The sequence below is a fragment of the Thunnus albacares genome, chromosome 22, assembly GCF_914725855.1.
Source record: "Thunnus albacares chromosome 22, fThuAlb1.1, whole genome shotgun sequence".
Classification (NCBI taxonomy): domain Eukaryota; kingdom Metazoa; phylum Chordata; class Actinopteri; order Scombriformes; family Scombridae; genus Thunnus; species Thunnus albacares.
Genome location: NC_058127.1, coordinates 2906973 through 2924326, shown reverse-complemented (window position 1 = coordinate 2924326; position 17354 = coordinate 2906973). Strand labels below are relative to the sequence as shown.

General features: G+C 37.9%; 1 protein-coding gene across 3 annotated transcripts; it reads left to right on the top strand.

Moving 5' to 3' along the window:
• The first annotated feature begins 7541 nt into the window (after positions 1-7541).
• On the top strand, positions 7542-15264 carry LOC122974212. 3 transcript variants are annotated; one of them, XM_044342186.1, is made up of 5 exons: positions 7542-7644; positions 11179-11250; positions 13823-14164; positions 14990-15085; positions 15126-15264. In XM_044342186.1, the coding sequence occupies exons 1-5, from the start codon at positions 7563-7565 to the stop codon at positions 15128-15130; spliced, it is 597 nt and encodes a 198-aa protein (XP_044198121.1). In that variant the 5' UTR covers positions 7542-7562; the 3' UTR covers positions 15131-15264. The 3 variants fall into 3 exon arrangements, with proteins under 3 accessions (XP_044198121.1, XP_044198120.1, XP_044198118.1); XM_044342185.1 differs by lacking the exon at positions 7542-7644 and adding an exon at positions 7709-8053 and having other exon boundaries at positions 14990-15071; positions 15124-15264; XM_044342183.1 differs by lacking the exon at positions 7542-7644 and adding an exon at positions 7709-8053 and having other exon boundaries at positions 14990-15083; positions 15124-15264.
• The last annotated feature ends 2090 nt before the right edge of the window (positions 15265-17354 follow it).

The window sequence follows — 17354 nt, the reverse complement described above, 5'->3', positions numbered from 1 at the left end:
GGTAGCAGCGGTTTAGCAGAAAGGAAGTGAACTGGAGGTGTTGCACCTACACATGTGACAGCTTTCAACTTTGTGTAGCTGCACACACTCAGGAAAGACCAGTGTGATGAGCTCTCACACTTTTCTTCTTCACTTTTTTGGTGTGTTACTTGTCCCACACACTTTGCTCCACAAACATTATATGAACATCAAACTGTGCGCATTATTGAGCAGATGTGTACAACCATTTTGGTGTTTCTTGTGGCATATTCCAACGATTTTATATAGATTTATAATGTCTGTCTATGAGAGGAATGATCCAACTCATTTGGATCTTTATAACTTTGAAACTCAACTGCTCAGACACACAGTATATTCAGCTACAGATCCTGTTTAAACTTTAAAATCTTGATGAGACATTGAGTTTTCAGAATTCATCTATGTTGTGATTATAGACTGTAAAAAATAATGGACGCAACCGTAGCCGTGACGTTACCCATTGGTTTGTGGACTTCTGTTTTGAAGCCTTGAGTTTCCATTTTGACTGTTGCCATCTTGGATTTTTGGAGTCAGAAGTGATGAGAAGTGACCATATTTGGACAAGAGGGTGGAGCTGACTGTAATGCTGGCTGCGTTGTTTGCATGGTGCATTTATAGTCTAGGGTTAACTATGATAATGCTAATGCTAATTTTTGGTAGTAAAAAAACAGGCTTAAAACCATTAAAACAAAATGTACTAACCTGAAAAACTGGACATTATACTCCTTAGAGGGTTTTTTAGTACAACCAAATGCTGAACAAGACTTTTTTAGTCGATACAAGTTACTTTTCATGAACTGAAAACACTCTGAAATAACAATGCCTATGGCTACACCTATACTTTCAGTATCTGGGATTACACCATGGTTACGTTACCTAACCAATGTTATTGCCATGGTAGCAACTTGCCTGTGATGGCACCCATCTGTCACTCAAAGAGGCCGCCCCCGTAATTATGATAAAAATTTACACAGGTGAATTATATAAAAATTCACCCCCTGTACAGTTGCATGAATGGGGAAAGTGGCTATAGAGACCAAAACCATTTTTTGTACCAGGTTGTAAACATGTTTATCTCTCTGATTGACCCAGCATGTGACTGAGCCCACACACAACAAGGGCCACACTCTGGGCTTAATCATCTCTAAGGGTCTGAACATTTCTAAGGTTGTGGTGACTGATGTTGCTCTTTCTGATCATTCCTGTGTTTTCTTTGAAAGTGCTATCTCTGTGCACACAAATGTTAAAACAGGAGTAATCACAAAACGGTATATCATTGAAAACACCAGTGAAATATTTTTTCAGGCTTTCTCTTCCAAACCCGCCTTCTCTTTGGTCTCAGTCAATGAGTTTGTAGATAATTTCAGTTCTAAAATTACAAATGTTATTGATATCATTGCACTCACTAAGGTAACTTAAAGGACAGGCACTGCTTTGTGTCTATAGGTAATTACACATCTGAGCAGACAAAAATGACATGCAGAGTTCTCCAAGGCTCTATTCTGGGGCCTCTTCTGTTCAACATCTACATGCTTCGACTGGCTCAGATTATGGAAAACAACAAAATATTTTACCACAGTTATGCAGGTGACACACAAATTTACATGACCATATCACCAGGGGACTATGGTCCAATACAAGCACTGTGTAAGTGCATTGAACAAATCAATGATTGGATGTGCCAGAATTTTCTTCAATTAAACCAAGACAAAACTGAAGTAATTGTTTTTGGAGCCAAGGAAGAACGATTAAAAGTCAGTATTCAGCTTCAATCAATAATGTTAAAAATCACAAACCAAGCCAGAAATCTTGGTGTCGTCATGGACTCAGACCTGAATTTCAACAGCCATATTAAGACAATTACAAAGTCAGCCTACTATCACCTGAAGAATATATCAAGAATTAAAGGACTTCTGTCTCAGCAGGATTTTGAAAAAACTGGTCCATGCATTTATCTTCAGTAGACTCGTCTACTTAAGTGCTGACTTTACAAGTCTCCCTAAACAACCAATCAGACAGTTGCAGCTGATTCAGAACGCTGCTGCTCAAGTCCTCACTAAGACCAAGGAAGTGGATCATATCTCTCTGGTTCTCAGATCTTTACACTGGCTTCCTGTCTGTCAAAGAATTGATTTTAAAATACTACTGTTGGTTTATAAAGCACTGAATGGTTTAGGGCCAAAATACATTTCTGATCTGCTGCTACGTTATGAACCATCTCTCAGGTCATCGGGGACAAGTCTGCTTTCTGTCCCGAGAGTAAAAACAAAACATGGAGAAGCAGCGTTCAGTTTTTATGCTACACATATCTGAAAAAACTCCTAGAAAACTGCAGGTCTGGTGCAACTCTCGGGTCTTTTAAATCACAGCTGAAGACTTTTCTGTTTGCCGCCTTTTATTAAACCAAATTTGAGGATTAATATCTTACACTGCACTGTAATTTTTATTCTGTTGTTTTATCTCTTATTCCTTTTTAGCTTCTTTTTATTTCCAAATTCAACACTTTTTAATTGTATTTAAATGTCTTTTTACATTGCCTTATGTTGCTTTTATATTTTGTCTTGATGCCTTTTCTGTTCCATGTAAAGCACTTTGAATTGCCTTGTTGAAATGTGCTATACAAATAAACTTGCCTTGCCTTGCAATCCGCCAATAAATGCAGAGAAGAAGAAGAAGAAGTTTGGATGGGAGTTGGGGGTTTTTCAAGTGACAACGTCTAGAGGGTTGCGGTTGGATGCAAGATGGTGGGTTGAGCAGTCACACTTTCTGGAGCTCGTCAAATCTTGTGCGAAAGTTTAGTCTAAAGTTGGTGACCCTCCACTCAAAGTCAAGACGAACACACAAAAGCTGATTGAAACTGTCAAACTGAAAATGGACCTCAAACAACAGGAAAAGCTGATTAATGTGATGTAATGTGTAAAGAGAACAATGAACTCAAGGAGAGAGTCAGAGAACAAGAAAGATACAGGATGAGGTAGTGCCTCCGGATCAATGGGTTGGAAGAGAAAAAAGAGGAAGATATCAGAGCGCAAGTCATCCAAATCCTTGGTAAGATTGTCCCAGAAATGCAGCCAAAGATAGAAGAAGCAGTTGATATCGCACACAGAGTCGGGAGAAAGATGGACAATAACAACAGACATGTCATTGTTTTGTTTGCACAAAGACGGGTGAAGGAAGAAATCTTGCATTGGAGCAAAAACTCCAATCTGCAAGGATAAAGGCATTTGTCTTGGTGAAGTGCTACCATGGGAGGATTGGGAGGAGAAGAGAAAGCTGTGGCCCCAAATTGAAGAAGCCAGGAGGGCTGGAAAACTGGCTTTTTTTCATGGCCCTCATGGATACACTGAAGGACGACAAATTGGAATTGGCAGGTGAAATCATTCACTGATGACTGTGATAGAGTGGAAAAATCATTAATGGGATGATCGACCCTTGTAAAAGTTACAGTTCATCCAATTACCGAGTGGGCTGAGTAAACAATTGCTACACTTGAAATTCATTTTTGTTCACTTTTGTTCTAGTTTTAATGGTCAATGTTAGAATTTCGTTTGGTTCATTAAATATTAGGGGCTTGAAAAACATTGTAAGGAGAAAAGCACTGTTTTTATTTTGTAAAGGGCAAAACGTTCATTGTTTGCTTTTACAAGAGACTCATTCTTCTGATGTGGACGCAACTTTTTGGACTAATCAATGAGGAGACAGTCACGGCTCTTACTGGTCAGGAGGTGTGACGATCTGCTTTAACAAATGCCCTGGAGAAATAATGACTCACAGAGCTGATGGAGACAGTCACTGGCTGTCGGTAGTATTGAAAATTGAAAGTCAATTTCTTATAATAACTAATGTATATGGTTATAACAATGATGGGTTAAACAAAATACTAATGGAAAATAAAACTAATGTGATTTCAGATCTTAAAATGCTGTACCCTACTGATCTTATTTTAGTAGGAGGAGACTGGAATATGACACTAGACGAATGGGAAGACAGATGGCCTCCTAGATTAGCTAAACTACAACGTAACAATATTGTTGAAGGGTTTATGACAGATAACAACTCAACTGATATATGGAGAGGTTCAAATCTGGGGGTAAAAAGCTATTCATGGTTTAAGCAGTGGGAGCAAATCTAGAATTGACTATTGGTTAGTGAGTGATAACATCCTGAGACATGCTTCACAAACTAAAATCTCCAATGCACCTCTACCTGATCATTTGTTTTATAGAACTAGTTTTGGAACCCATAGTGAGAGAAACCAGAAACAAAGGGTATTGAAATTTAACGCTAGATTATTACAAAACCAAGAATATTGCAATAAAATTAGGGAAATAATAAGGACATGGAAGATAATGAATCACTTGAAGGTAATATTGGTAAATGGGAACTTACTCAATTTAAAATTATAGAATATACTGTGAATATTTGCAAAGAATTAAACAGGAAAAAAAGAGAAAGTAATTAGCTCTGAGAAATAAATCAGTGCTGTAGTCAATCTGAACTTAACAGTCAGGGAAAAAACAGATTGACGGAGCTGCAAGTCAAGTTAGATGATCTTTATCTTGAAAGGGGTTAGGGTGCCTTTATAGGATCATGAGCGAAATGGATTGAGACAGGGGAAAAGAACTCCTCCTATTTCTGTAACTAGTAAAAGTAGACAACAAAGGAATTTAATTATGAGTCTAATGATAAATGAGGAAGAGTGCAAAGATTCTAGGTGTATAGAAAAAGAAGTTTGTATTCCTCAGATTGTTCTTCAGTAGAGGCTAATACTTTCTTTGATAAAATTAAGAATGTTATCCCTTGTATTGAGGACTCTTTCAGGGAATTATGTGAGTCAGATCTTAAAATTGAGGAATTAGATTCAATTATCTTGAAAATGATTTCAAACAAATCACGGCCAACTTCTGACAGTTTTTTGGAAAGAAGTAAGAAATGTGTTATTTAAAGCTTTAAAGGAATGTATGGAGAAGAAAGAACTGACGTCAAGCATGAAACAAGGTTTAATCACCTCTAAATCTGGCAAAGATAAAAGAATATTTGTTATGTTTTAGGTTTTTGGTGTTTGGATCCCAAAAATGCAGAGACATAGGTGAGGACAGTTCTTGGGGTGTTTATTGAAAGAATAATGTCTCAAAGGGAAAAAAGGCAAGTGGCTGGAGGTGGTGGCTGAGGGCTAGCTGGCATTGCAGATGAGGTGGAAAAAGATCAGGAGATCCACTGAGGCTGAGCAACAGAAAAACAGTGGCACTGGAGACTGCAGACGAGGCACTGGAGAACTGTGCACAAGGGAAAAAAACTCAGGTCAGTCCATGCACTAAAAAACTCAGGTAGGTCACAAGAAGCTCTGGAGAATACAGAAATCATCAGGTACTCATAGTTACCGACTGCAACAGGATTATCTGGCACAGGAGTGGTGTCTTGACCCGGCTTTATGGCAGGGGTGATTACTGATGAGCACCCGGTGTGCCTTGTAGAGAAGGCCCTGCTCAGCCAGCCACACCCTCAGCCTCCCACACACTGCCAGGAGAAAAAAGAGAAAGAGGAGGGAAGAAAAAGAAAACACAGAACAACCCCAAACACCAAAACAAAACATCACCATGACAATATTAGATAATTTGAGACCCATCATGTTGCTTAATACTGATTATAAAATACTCTGGGGATATTGCTGGGGATATTGCTGCTAGGCTGAAAAATGTAATTTCCACCATAATTAGTGAGACACAATCAGGATTTTTGAAAGGAAGGTCAATTCATAAGACTTGTATTAGATTTACTTGATTATAATAATACACTTCAGATAAAAGGGTTTGTTTTATTCTTAGATTTCTATAAAGCATTTGATTCTGTTGAACATCCTTTCATACTGGATATTCTGTATAATTTTGGATTTGGAGAGAAATTTATACATTTGATTAAGATGCTATACAATGTATCAATAGCTCAGTAGCTCTAGGACACGACACCTGCTCGAGATTTGATATTTAGTGGGGAATTCGTCAAGGATGTGGCAGCTCACCATTACTGTTTATAATGGTTGCAGAAATGCTATCTATTCTGATTAAGAATGATAGTACTGAAGGATTAAGAGTGATGGGAAAATAATAATAAGTCAATTGGCTGATGACCCAACTTTATTTCTTAAAAATGAAAACCAAATCCCATTAGCTTTACAGTCTATTAAACAATTTTCAAAAGCTTCAGCCTAAAATTAAATTTAGACAAATGTGAAATGTTAACCTTACATGAACATCCTCTGCAACCATTATACAACATACAGGTTAAGAGGGAGGTTAAATTAGGGGATTGTCATTTCTAAGGATAAAACTACCTCTGACAAGATGAATATTTGGAATATTATGGACAAATGTAACACAATCCTAAACAGATGGTTGCAGAGAGATATTACAATCTTTGGGAGAGTTTTATTATCCGAAATGGACAGTTTATCCAGACTCATCTACCAGGCCTTTTCCCTACCCATATCAGCAAGAATGACAAAATCGATAAATAGTGTCAATTCCCAATTCAGATGGAGAAATAAGTGTCAGTACATAAGGAAAAATGATATGGTTAAAAACTATGAAGATGGGGGTTTGAATATGATCAACTTTGATATCATGAATGGTGTCTTGAAATTGAATTGGCTAAAATCTTTTACTAAGAATAAACACTTCTTTTGGTGTTTATTAAATGGGTGAAACAGACTTTTTACTACGTTGTGACTTTGTTTGTAGCTCATTACCGGTTAAACTTTCTGATTTCCATCAGCAAACCCTCCTCTATTGGAAATTACTTTATGAGCATAACTTTACACCACACAAAACACCAGTGTGGAATAATAGATACATAATGCTCAGTAGAAAACCTGTATACTTAGATGAATGGAAGTCTGAAGGGATTTGGGCTGGCTCATTTTATGGATGATAATGGAAATCTGTTACAACATTATGACTTCTGTGAGAAATTCCAACTCTATTGTACTGTGAAGATCTATAATAGAATGATAAAAGCTGTACCAGTCTCTCTGAGGTCAATGGTTAAAGAAGACATTCTGTACACAAAGATCTCTCCAGGGCTGAGGCAGCTTTGCAATGAAGGAATAGACTTTTGTGACAATAAATGCACTAATAGCGCTATTAGATATTTACTATTGAAAGAATGTTATCCCAACCCAGTTAGAAGGAAATATATTTTCAAGGAATTTGGAGCTGAATAGGTTAAGAAAATAAGAAATAGATACATCTCGTTTCCACTCCCTCCAAAGGTAAAAGAGGTTAATTTCAAGATTTTAAATGAGATTTACCCAACGAATGATTTCCTAAGAATGAGGTTTAACTTAGATATGAATAATTGTGTATTTTATGAAAGGGATTTGAAGCCGTCTACATGCCCGTCACAGAAGCCCTTCGACTGCGCCGCGGGCGAACGTGCCTTTACTTACGTTCGGCAGGGCTCGCCTTTTCTATGACGTAGGGTCAAGGGTGAGTCACCATGCCGGACATGTATCAAACTCAAGCCATGGCTTTCATAAGATTTGGGGAATGGTTCGAAACAACACCTGCTTCGGTATGCAGAACGTCACTCTCGTGGGGCTGGCGATTTTGTCGACGGTTTTGACTGACGGTGAGTTGCTTATGTGATGTATATTAATCAGTCGTATTTTCACTCAGCTGCTAGCTACTAGTAGCTAGTCGCACGTTCAACGAACCAAATACCGTCTTAATGTTATTTAAGAGCAAAACTGAGGTTGCAGATTTCTACTTGTCGTGTTTTTCTGTCAGCCCCTTTACCGTTTTTGCTGCTCTCAACTCGGTTAATTTAGCTATATTCTTAATTATCGTGGACAGTTACAAACTTCCGCTAGTTTTCTCAGCTCTCGCCTTCTTTCAGCGACTGAAAGAAGGCAGTGGTAGGCCTGGCGTGTTGCCTTTTAGCTTAGCAATCAACTTAGTTGCTAACGTAGCAGTTAAAGATAACCCTTCATTCTCCTCTCTCTTACTCGATGTGTCGAGTAAGAGACGCTCGACTGACGGTGAGTTGCTTATGTGATGTATATTAATCAGTTGTATTTCACTCAGCTGCTAGCTACTAGTAGCTAGTCGCACGTTCAACAAACCAAATACCATCTTAATGTTATTTAAGAGCAAAACTGAGGTTGCAGATTTCTACTTGTCGTGTTTTTCCGTCAGCCCCTTTACCGTTTTTGCTGCTCTCAACTCGGTTAATTTAGCTATATTCTTAATTATCGTGGACAGTTACAAACTTCCGCTAGTTCTCTCAGCGACTTTTCTCGGTAGGCCTCGTTAATTTAGCTTAGCAGTCAACTTAGTAGCTAACTTAGCTTAGCAGTTAAAGATAACCCTTCATTCTCCTCTCTCTTACTCGATGTGTCCTGTGTTTAGCTATTCCTCTACCTCAAAAAAAAAACAACAACAACAAAAAAACATGAAAATAGTAGATCTCTCCACTACACTGTGTGGTCACATAAAACAACTCCTGTTGGAGTCGAACAGCTTCCATGGAGACAGTCAGGTAAACGCATCACAATAGTAAAACCTGAATGCAACCAAAATGTGAGCGAATGGTGGTATTATTTTAGCTACAATGAAATGCTATACAGTATAAGGTATAGCTTCACAATGTATTCTAGCAATACTGGCATCAGTCAGACCCACCAAACAGCAAAGGCAACACGCCAGCCCTGCTGTTATCATGTTATTTATGTGTATGTTAACACTGTGGACAAAGTAAAGGTCAATATGCGATGCAAGTTTCGTGTCTTCTCACATAGTAGCTAGAGTGACCCATTACTGTGATTGAAGGAAGGACAACAATAATTAAACCTGCAAGCAGCGATGAACGGGCCTTCGCACCCGGGTGTGGTTGGGTGCGGTGCAGTCCAAGGGCTTCTGTCACGGGCATGTAGATGTCTCCAGACCTGGGCTGACAGGTCTGACTTTACAAACATGTGAAGTTTGGTGCAGACTGGAGCATGTACAATAAAGTTATAGCAATTTCCTCTGTCATGGCGAAACATCAAATCTCAACAGTGTGAGGATGAGAATTTTCATGCAAGTTTTGGGCCCATTCACTGTAATTTCAATTAATAATTTGAAAACTTTTGATGAGTTTGTGTGTAAAACAAATTAATTTCCTGATTTTCATCAAGTCTATTTTTAGAAAAGTAAAGACTTTAAACCCACATGACCTGGTCAAAGATTGATTGACATGTGTACTGTCAGGTGTGTAGAGACAATAAGTAACTGCAGCTGGACACAGAAAAATACTCATATTTGAATGGAGAGTGTGAGTGAACCACTAGGTGCTTGGGCCCTAATAAAGGAAAAACTGCAGTACAGAGCTACAAATTTTAGTTTTGATTTTATTTTACTGAAGCACTTTATCACTAAACTGTCACCCTCACTCCATATTTTTCCCTTCCCCTCATAGGTCATCCCCACTACTGAATTATACATATAAGACTCATAATTATTGTAAAATAAATGATAACACCAAACTTCATACAAAGTTTGTATGTAATGTACTGTATGTAGATAGACCTTTCTGCTGTATCTTTCAAAAATGAGCTGCATTTAACCGTGACACCCATCCCCCCACTTTCTTCCCTCCTTCTCCCTCTCAGCTGGAGAGAAGGATTTCAGAGTACTCTTCTTGTGAAATATCTTCATAAATCCCATGACTTTGGCCAAATATAACATTAAAAATCATATTTTAATAGGAATTTTTGTCGCGAATCCATTGATACAGGTTTGAAAGTGGTCTAACTTATAGTTAAGACGTCAGACGCCTCAGTTTGGCACAAAGTCCATGCCTAGAGATTGCCTCCCCATTGGTTTACATTGTAAGGTGCGATGTGGCACTCCAACTTTCGGGGCTTACAAAATCTAAACCGTTCGAGTTATTACAAAGTTTTTAATAACTTTTGCTCAACACAGTGTGATAAGTCATGTATTAAAATTTGAAGCCGATATCATTAACGCCCTCGGAGGAGATAGCGTTTATTCAAGGTCCAAAATTGGCACAAAGTCGTACTTTCATGGGTGTATTGTGGACTTCCTGTTGGATTTAGGTCAGCATATGATTTGTAGGTCTTGATGAGACGAATAATTGAGTTTTGGTTCGATCTTTCTACGACATTCCTACGGGCCGTGGCTGCCATTTTAGACACATAGGTGGCGCTATATAGCACATTTTAGCACTTTGGGGGATAATTTTTACATTTTATCAAAATTTTCACCAGGCCTGATGAGCGTGCCAAATTTGGTGAGTTTTTGAACATGTTTAGGGGGTCAAATTTAGGTCTGAAGTGGCGGATTAATAAAGAAACAAAGAAAGAAATGGAACAGATACAAGAGGGTCTTCGCCCCTTTGGGGCTCAGGCCCTAATGATTTGTCATTAGGATTTTATTTGCATGCCCTGCAAAAATAGTTTCCCTCTGGGGGGATGGGGTACACAGACAGTGTGATACCACAGGTCAATCTGAAAGGGAGTCGAGTATTATTCATAATGAGCCTGTGGCACTGTCAACAAGGTTATAAATTTGAGAGGGACTAAAGTTAACATACGAGTCCTCTGTAGTATCGAAACATGGAATTTTCATCTAATGGTGTGTAATCCAGTAATAGGAATTCAAAAGTTATTAAGTAATGATCTGATAAAATAGGATTTTGTGGAAAAACTATTAAATGTTCGATTTTGAGGCCATAAATCAGAACAAGGTCGAGGGTGTGATTAAGACAGTGAGTGGGATTATTTACACTAATAATGAGATAAACGCAGTGCTAAGACTATCATTATCGATGTCCACATGAATATTAAAATCACCAACTATAATTACTCTATCTCATACTCTTCATGACACAGCCAGGTTTCAGTAAGATGAAATAAATCAACATGATGATCTGAGATTAGATCGTTTACTAATACAGCTTTAGATGACAGAGATCTAAAGTTTAAAAGTCCACATTTTAATTCTCTTATTTTGTTGTACTATTGCAGCGGTGGTGTTCATTTAAAAAAAAGATAAGATGTTTAGATAAAAGGTGTAAAAATGCTTGACTGAGGGGGCAGCCCTATGGTGTTGCTGTCATTTTTTTTTTTTTTTAAATTTCGTGTGTCTCTGTTCACTCTTTCAGCTGTTCCTTTGTCAGAGGGACACATGCCAAAAGACAGGATGCAAAAGATGCCGGCCACAGTGCAACATGAAGGTGAGAGCAAGTGGTCTCAGCCTGATTACACTAATGCAGACTCTAAATTTAGGAAGTCCAACACACATTTTGACATGTCAAAGCAGGAAAAGCACAGGTAACTAGTGTCATAAATGTCACAAAACAACAGTCAGAAGCCCAAATGAACTGTGAAACATGTTTTTCTTGCTGTAATCATTCCTCCTGTTCATACTGACCATTAGAAGATCCCTTCATAATGCACTAACAATGGAAGTGATGGAGGACAAAATCCACAGTCCTGCTTCTGTGTAAAAATGTATTTCAAAGTTTATCTGAAGCTAATATGAAGCTTCAGCGTCCAATGAGTCAAATCAAGTAGATATCTTTCAACGTCACAGTCTTTTTAGTGCCAAAGTTCCTCTTTTTGTTACTATACTTCCACCTGCAGCTCAACAGGGAAACACTGTCCGAGGAAACACAAAGAGGGAATTTGATGCTAAAAGGACTGTAAATGTGTCAGATATCCACTTGATATGACTAACTCAGACTGATGAAGCTGAATAGAAGCTTCACATCTACTTTTAAATGACTGTGTGGACACACTGTGGATTTTGGCCTCCATCACTTCCATTGAAAACACATTTGAAGGATCTTTTAATATCCAGTATGAACAGGAGGAATGATTACAGCGAGGAAAACCTCTTTCACTGCTCATTTGGACACCTGACTGCTGGTTTAAGACAGATTTAAGAAAAGTTGTGAATCCATCCTTTTTAAGTGCACATTCATGCACTGTCAGATAGTAGACTATTGTGCCCCACGTCTGAAATATACCAATACACACTACATTTAAGCCACGCTGGATGCACACTTCTCCTAATACTGTTTGGAGCGATAATCGGTGCCAACTGTATCACACAATTCACAATTAGGACCAACAGTAATCTACAGACAAGAAGAAGTTGAAGTTTATAACATGTTGGATTTTGTGTGAATATTATTATTATTGTTGTTGTTGTTGTTGTTGTTGTTATTATTATTATTATTATTATTATTATTATTATTATTATTATTATTATTAATATCCAAACTAGGAGTGTAATGGTACACAAAATTCATGGTTTGGTATGCACCTTGGTTTTGGGGTCAATGTTTGGTACATTTTCGGTACAGCAGAGAAATAAAATGGTTTCGAGGTTCCAAATTAGAACTGGTTCCAAAATTCCGATTCCAAAGGAATCATTAAGAAATTTTAATTTAGATTTTTTTTTTTTTAACTCAATTTTCTCTGTATTAAGTTGAAACTGACAGAAGGATATGGTATCCATCACTCTTTATTTCACATTGATTTACAACTTAACATATTATTTAATACAATAAAACAAATGTGTAGGAGCCATTTATGTTGATTGTTGGCATGTCATTTGTTTAGTTATAACTTGCAGTATTATTTTGGACACTGGGTGGCGGTCATTAGATGCACAGGGTTGTATATCTAGGGGCATAGGTGACAGGAAACAGGAGGCACAGGCAGGTGGAGCACATACAGTTCTTAACAGATCGGGAACAGACGCACACTACAGCTGGCAGGACAGAAACCCGGTATGTTCATGACATGTACAAAGACTTCAATAAAACAACAAACTAAACGGCAGCCAGCGGACTGGAAAATCTGTTTTTAAATCTGCGTAAGATCACTCCTAACCTAACCTACCTGTGTATTAATGGCAAACTGGAAAAACAGGGAAAGAAAGGACATTGAAAATTGAAAATTGCCATTACAAAATGAAAATGGCCAAAAATATTGGTACCCTTAACTTAATATTTTGTAGCACGGCCTTTGGAGGCAATAACTGCAGTCAAGTGCTTTCTGTAACTCTGAATAAGGTTTCTACTCGTCTCCACCGGTAGTTCGGCCTCTTCTTGAACAAATTGCTCCAGGTCTCTCAGGTTTGATGGCTGCCATCTGCCAACTGCAAGTTTCAGCTCTTTCCACAGATGTTAAATGGGATTCAGATCAGGACTCATAACAGTCCAATGTTTTCTTCTCATCCACTCTTGGGTACTTTTTGATGTATGTTTGGAGTCATTATCCAGCTGGAAGACTCATGACCTGCAACTAAGACACAGCTTTCTGACACCGGACTCACTCTCACCATATTGTATTTTATAATTAATAACCACCTTTATATTATTGCATGAATTACATCCTTGTATAAAACCTGTCTGGTTTGCAGACACTAACCGTGGTAACACATCCTCTAAATGGCGTGCAAGTATTTTGGCCAATATTTTCCTGTCTCCATTTTAATAATGACAAAGAAGAGCGTTCTTCTGCTGGACTCGGAAGAAAGGAGTGTGTTTATATCCAATCACATGGAAATTAAACAAAATAAGAAAGCATGAGGCTCTTTTGTGCTTGTTGATTATCACAGTAGACTGATTATGATCTTTTTAAATCGTTCATTAATATATTTTGTCCCACTGCTGAAAGAAAGTGTTAAAGTTAAGATGTTCATAGTCGATGTAGTCGTCAATTGGCACCACTATGGTGACGGCACATATGATGACATTACATGCAAACCCTAACACTTATATTTCTGTGTTTCAGTCCAGGAAGAAAACATCACACCTCCTGTTGGACAGAATGCCACTATGAAGTGTTTGCTTCCTGGAAACCTCGTCATCAAAGCTGTAAACGTGACCAGAGATGACCTGGGAGACGAATACGTTGCATATCTCCGAGATGAGCACATGGATCCAGGCAACCAGCATCGATCTTTTGAGAACCGAGTGGAACTGCTCATAAAGCAAGGCAAACTTTTTTTTAGCATTCTAAATGTGAGCTCCACCGACAAGGGATCCTACAAGATTAGAATAAAATACAACGAGGGGACAATTCAAACAAAACACATTTGCACCTTCAACTTGACGACTGCTCAGGCTGCCTCAGGTTAGTTTGATCGGTTCTTTTGTATCAGATGGTAATAGTGGCCTGTAAAAATGTATGAACACATTAACATAATGTGTATATTTTTTGAAAACAGTACAGTGACATCAAACGACCTGTTGTTTTGGCTGCATATGGTATAATGAGGGGTACAAGTGCCTCAGAATGATCCAGCCCTGATATATATATGCTGATGTTCAATACAGGTGCAGAGGTGGAAGAAATATTCACATCCTTTACAGCAGTAAAAGTACCAAAAGAGAAATGTAAAAATACTCTATTAAAAGCAAAAGTCCTGAATACAACAGTTAAAGTACATAAGTATTATGAGCTTGATGTAGGTTTGGTCCCTCTGACTGATATATTATTATTATATATCACATGATTAGATCATTACTGAGGCATCTGTCAGTAAGCAACATGCTCAAAAACCTAGATCCAAACATGTTCTTACACGTTCAGGTTAGGTGAAGCCTCAGGTTACGGAGCGTTAAGTTCCCATAGAGGAAAAGAGGTATGGGTAAATATCAGATTGTAGTTCTGACAGATGTTTAGTCAAGATACATCAAGGTGCATGTCATCACATCATGTGCTGTTCTCTAGTGTTAATGAAGATGTTAATAATTATCAGATTTGCTCCCTGACTGACACATCTACCTACCCACTTCTTCTCTGGGTATGGTATCTGGTGTGCACGTCAGGGATCAGAGCTGAGGTATCAGTGAGGGCACGTTCTAGAAAAAGCTAAATGTACTAAGAAAATGTCACAGCACAAATGGATTTCCTTCACACTGTCATTAACTGACAAATCTGTTTTCTGCTCTTCAGTTGCCTCGGCTGGAAACATCTTGAAGGACAACGGACGATTTGGATCAATTGCTGCAGTTGTTGTTGTTGCTGTTGTTGTTGTTGTTGTTGTTGTTGTTGTTTTTGTTGTTGCTGTTGTTGCTGTTGTTGTTGTGCGGTTAGGTTTTAAGAAGAATTGAGGTCAAATAGTTCCTTATTAATCTACAGGCCAAAAGCTGTCCTGATTGAAAATTATGTCCACCACTGAAAAGACAATAGAAACACCTTAACACCTTACATTAATGAAAAATACACTATTAAAGGCAATATGAAAAAGTAGCATTGACAACAATCAGAAGTTCCAAAACACAGACGAGGAAATAAGCAAAGAGGGGGTGGGGGTGGGGTCTGTTAGCAGGGCATTACCCAAAACTTAAACACTGACAAAAACTAAAAGCATAAGCTAGCTACTTGGACTGGAGAATGACCAAACAAACCCCCCACCTTAAATGGGACACTCTTATCTCACCAGACCAAAGCTATAAATCCCTGCAAATCTGACCCAAAGTTAACAATAATAAAAATAATAACTTTATTTTTATATCACCTTTCATACAAGAAATGCAGCTAAAAGTGAGAAAAGCAAGAGATAGGTTTCCGTAGGTTTAATCTAATCACATATATGTTAACTTAAATCAAATATGGATAAGCACATTAGATAGGAAGGCACTTTGAATACTTGAAGTGAATGTTGTTTAACAACAGAATTGCTGCTTTAACTTTACTATGCACTCTATTCCAGCAGTATGGTTATGAATGGGAAAATATCATGAAATACTTGAATATTATGAAAAGAATGTGTTTACAACTTCAATGTGATATTCTAGGCCACAGTGACCTGATGTATGAGGGACCAAAAAAAAACCTGAGACCTCCCCAAAAATTCCTTTTATTTCAGAAGACCACCAGCCGCGCCTCAAGTCTCCTGAAAACAAAGAAAACAAACACACCCAAACTTTTTTATTCAAATTATAAAAAGGAAAGCTTAACTGAACTTGGTTGACCTGTCCTCCAGAACTCTAGACTTTTGTTTGTCAACCAAGTATATGCACATTCAATCTTTTTATTGAAAAAAGTTTAATTTGTTTTTGTTTTATTTGTAACATTAAGTCTTGTATTTCCATCTACAGTATGTTGTGTGTGTTTTTTGTTTGTTTGTTTGTTTGTTTTTAAGTATATGTGAAGATTTGAATGTAGTCAATGTTAGTGTAAAGTTTAAAAGTGAAGTTAATTTATACATTCAAGTTAATTCGCAAAATATGTATTTACAATGTTTACAGATAATTACTTATATATCGATGCTGTATTATTTATATATTTACAAGTTCAAATATTTGCATCAGCATCCTGCTAAGGTTGAAACAGTATTGAATCTGCCTCTGTGGTTTTACCTCATTACAGTTGGATCTGCCTCAGTCTAGCTTATGATTGGTTGGTTTAGTCACATGTGCCAAAAAAAGACGAGGAAGTGTTGTTGTTATGTCTCTGATGCCGGGAGCTAGAGTAAAGTGCTGCTTAAAAAGTCACCTGTCTCCATCCTGCTATTTTCTCTCATGAAGAGTGTCAAATTACCACCTACCGAACCCTCACGTTACATTAGTAACTGTTCGGCACTCAACTCAAGTTACTAAGAGCCAACCAAATCCTGATGCAGCTGATGCAGTCTCTTTCACTGCCAAACACTGTGACGCTACACCACACAGTGCTGGACCTGCCAAGATGATGCCTTAAGCACAATGAAATACCTCAGTAGCAAGGACGACATGGTTTTGATCAAGAGTTGATGTGATCATTTGTTTAGAGAAGTTGAACAAGTGTTCCCTTAGCATTCCTGTTGCAATATGTTAATAAATGTTTTTATTTATCCTAAAAGTGTTTGGTTGTTTCTTTGAGCTGCAGTAAACAGAGGTCACTGTTTGGGAGAATAATTTAGGATTATGAGACTGATTCATTGATTAAATTGAAAAATGGGTTAGTGCTCCCTCCTGGCACTAACAAACCTAATCTAACCAAAGAGAAGGTGGTGCCCACAGTAACGAAGTAATTAAATAAAGTAATACTACTACAGATATATTAAAATAAGTTAAAGTAGTTGTAAAATAACTCGAAGGTAGAAAAACAAAGTATGTTCCTGTGGGAAGCAGCGATTTAGCTGAAAGGAAGTGAACAGGAGGTGATGTCGTACCTACATGTGTGACAGCTTCTTTCTGCTTTAACCACTAAAATGTGGTGAGAAAGATTCGAACACTGTGTGTAGCTGCACAACAGCAGTCGGTAAAGACCAGTGTGGTGAGCTCTCACCCTATTGTACTTCAGTTTTCTTATGTATATTTTTTGGTGTCTTCCT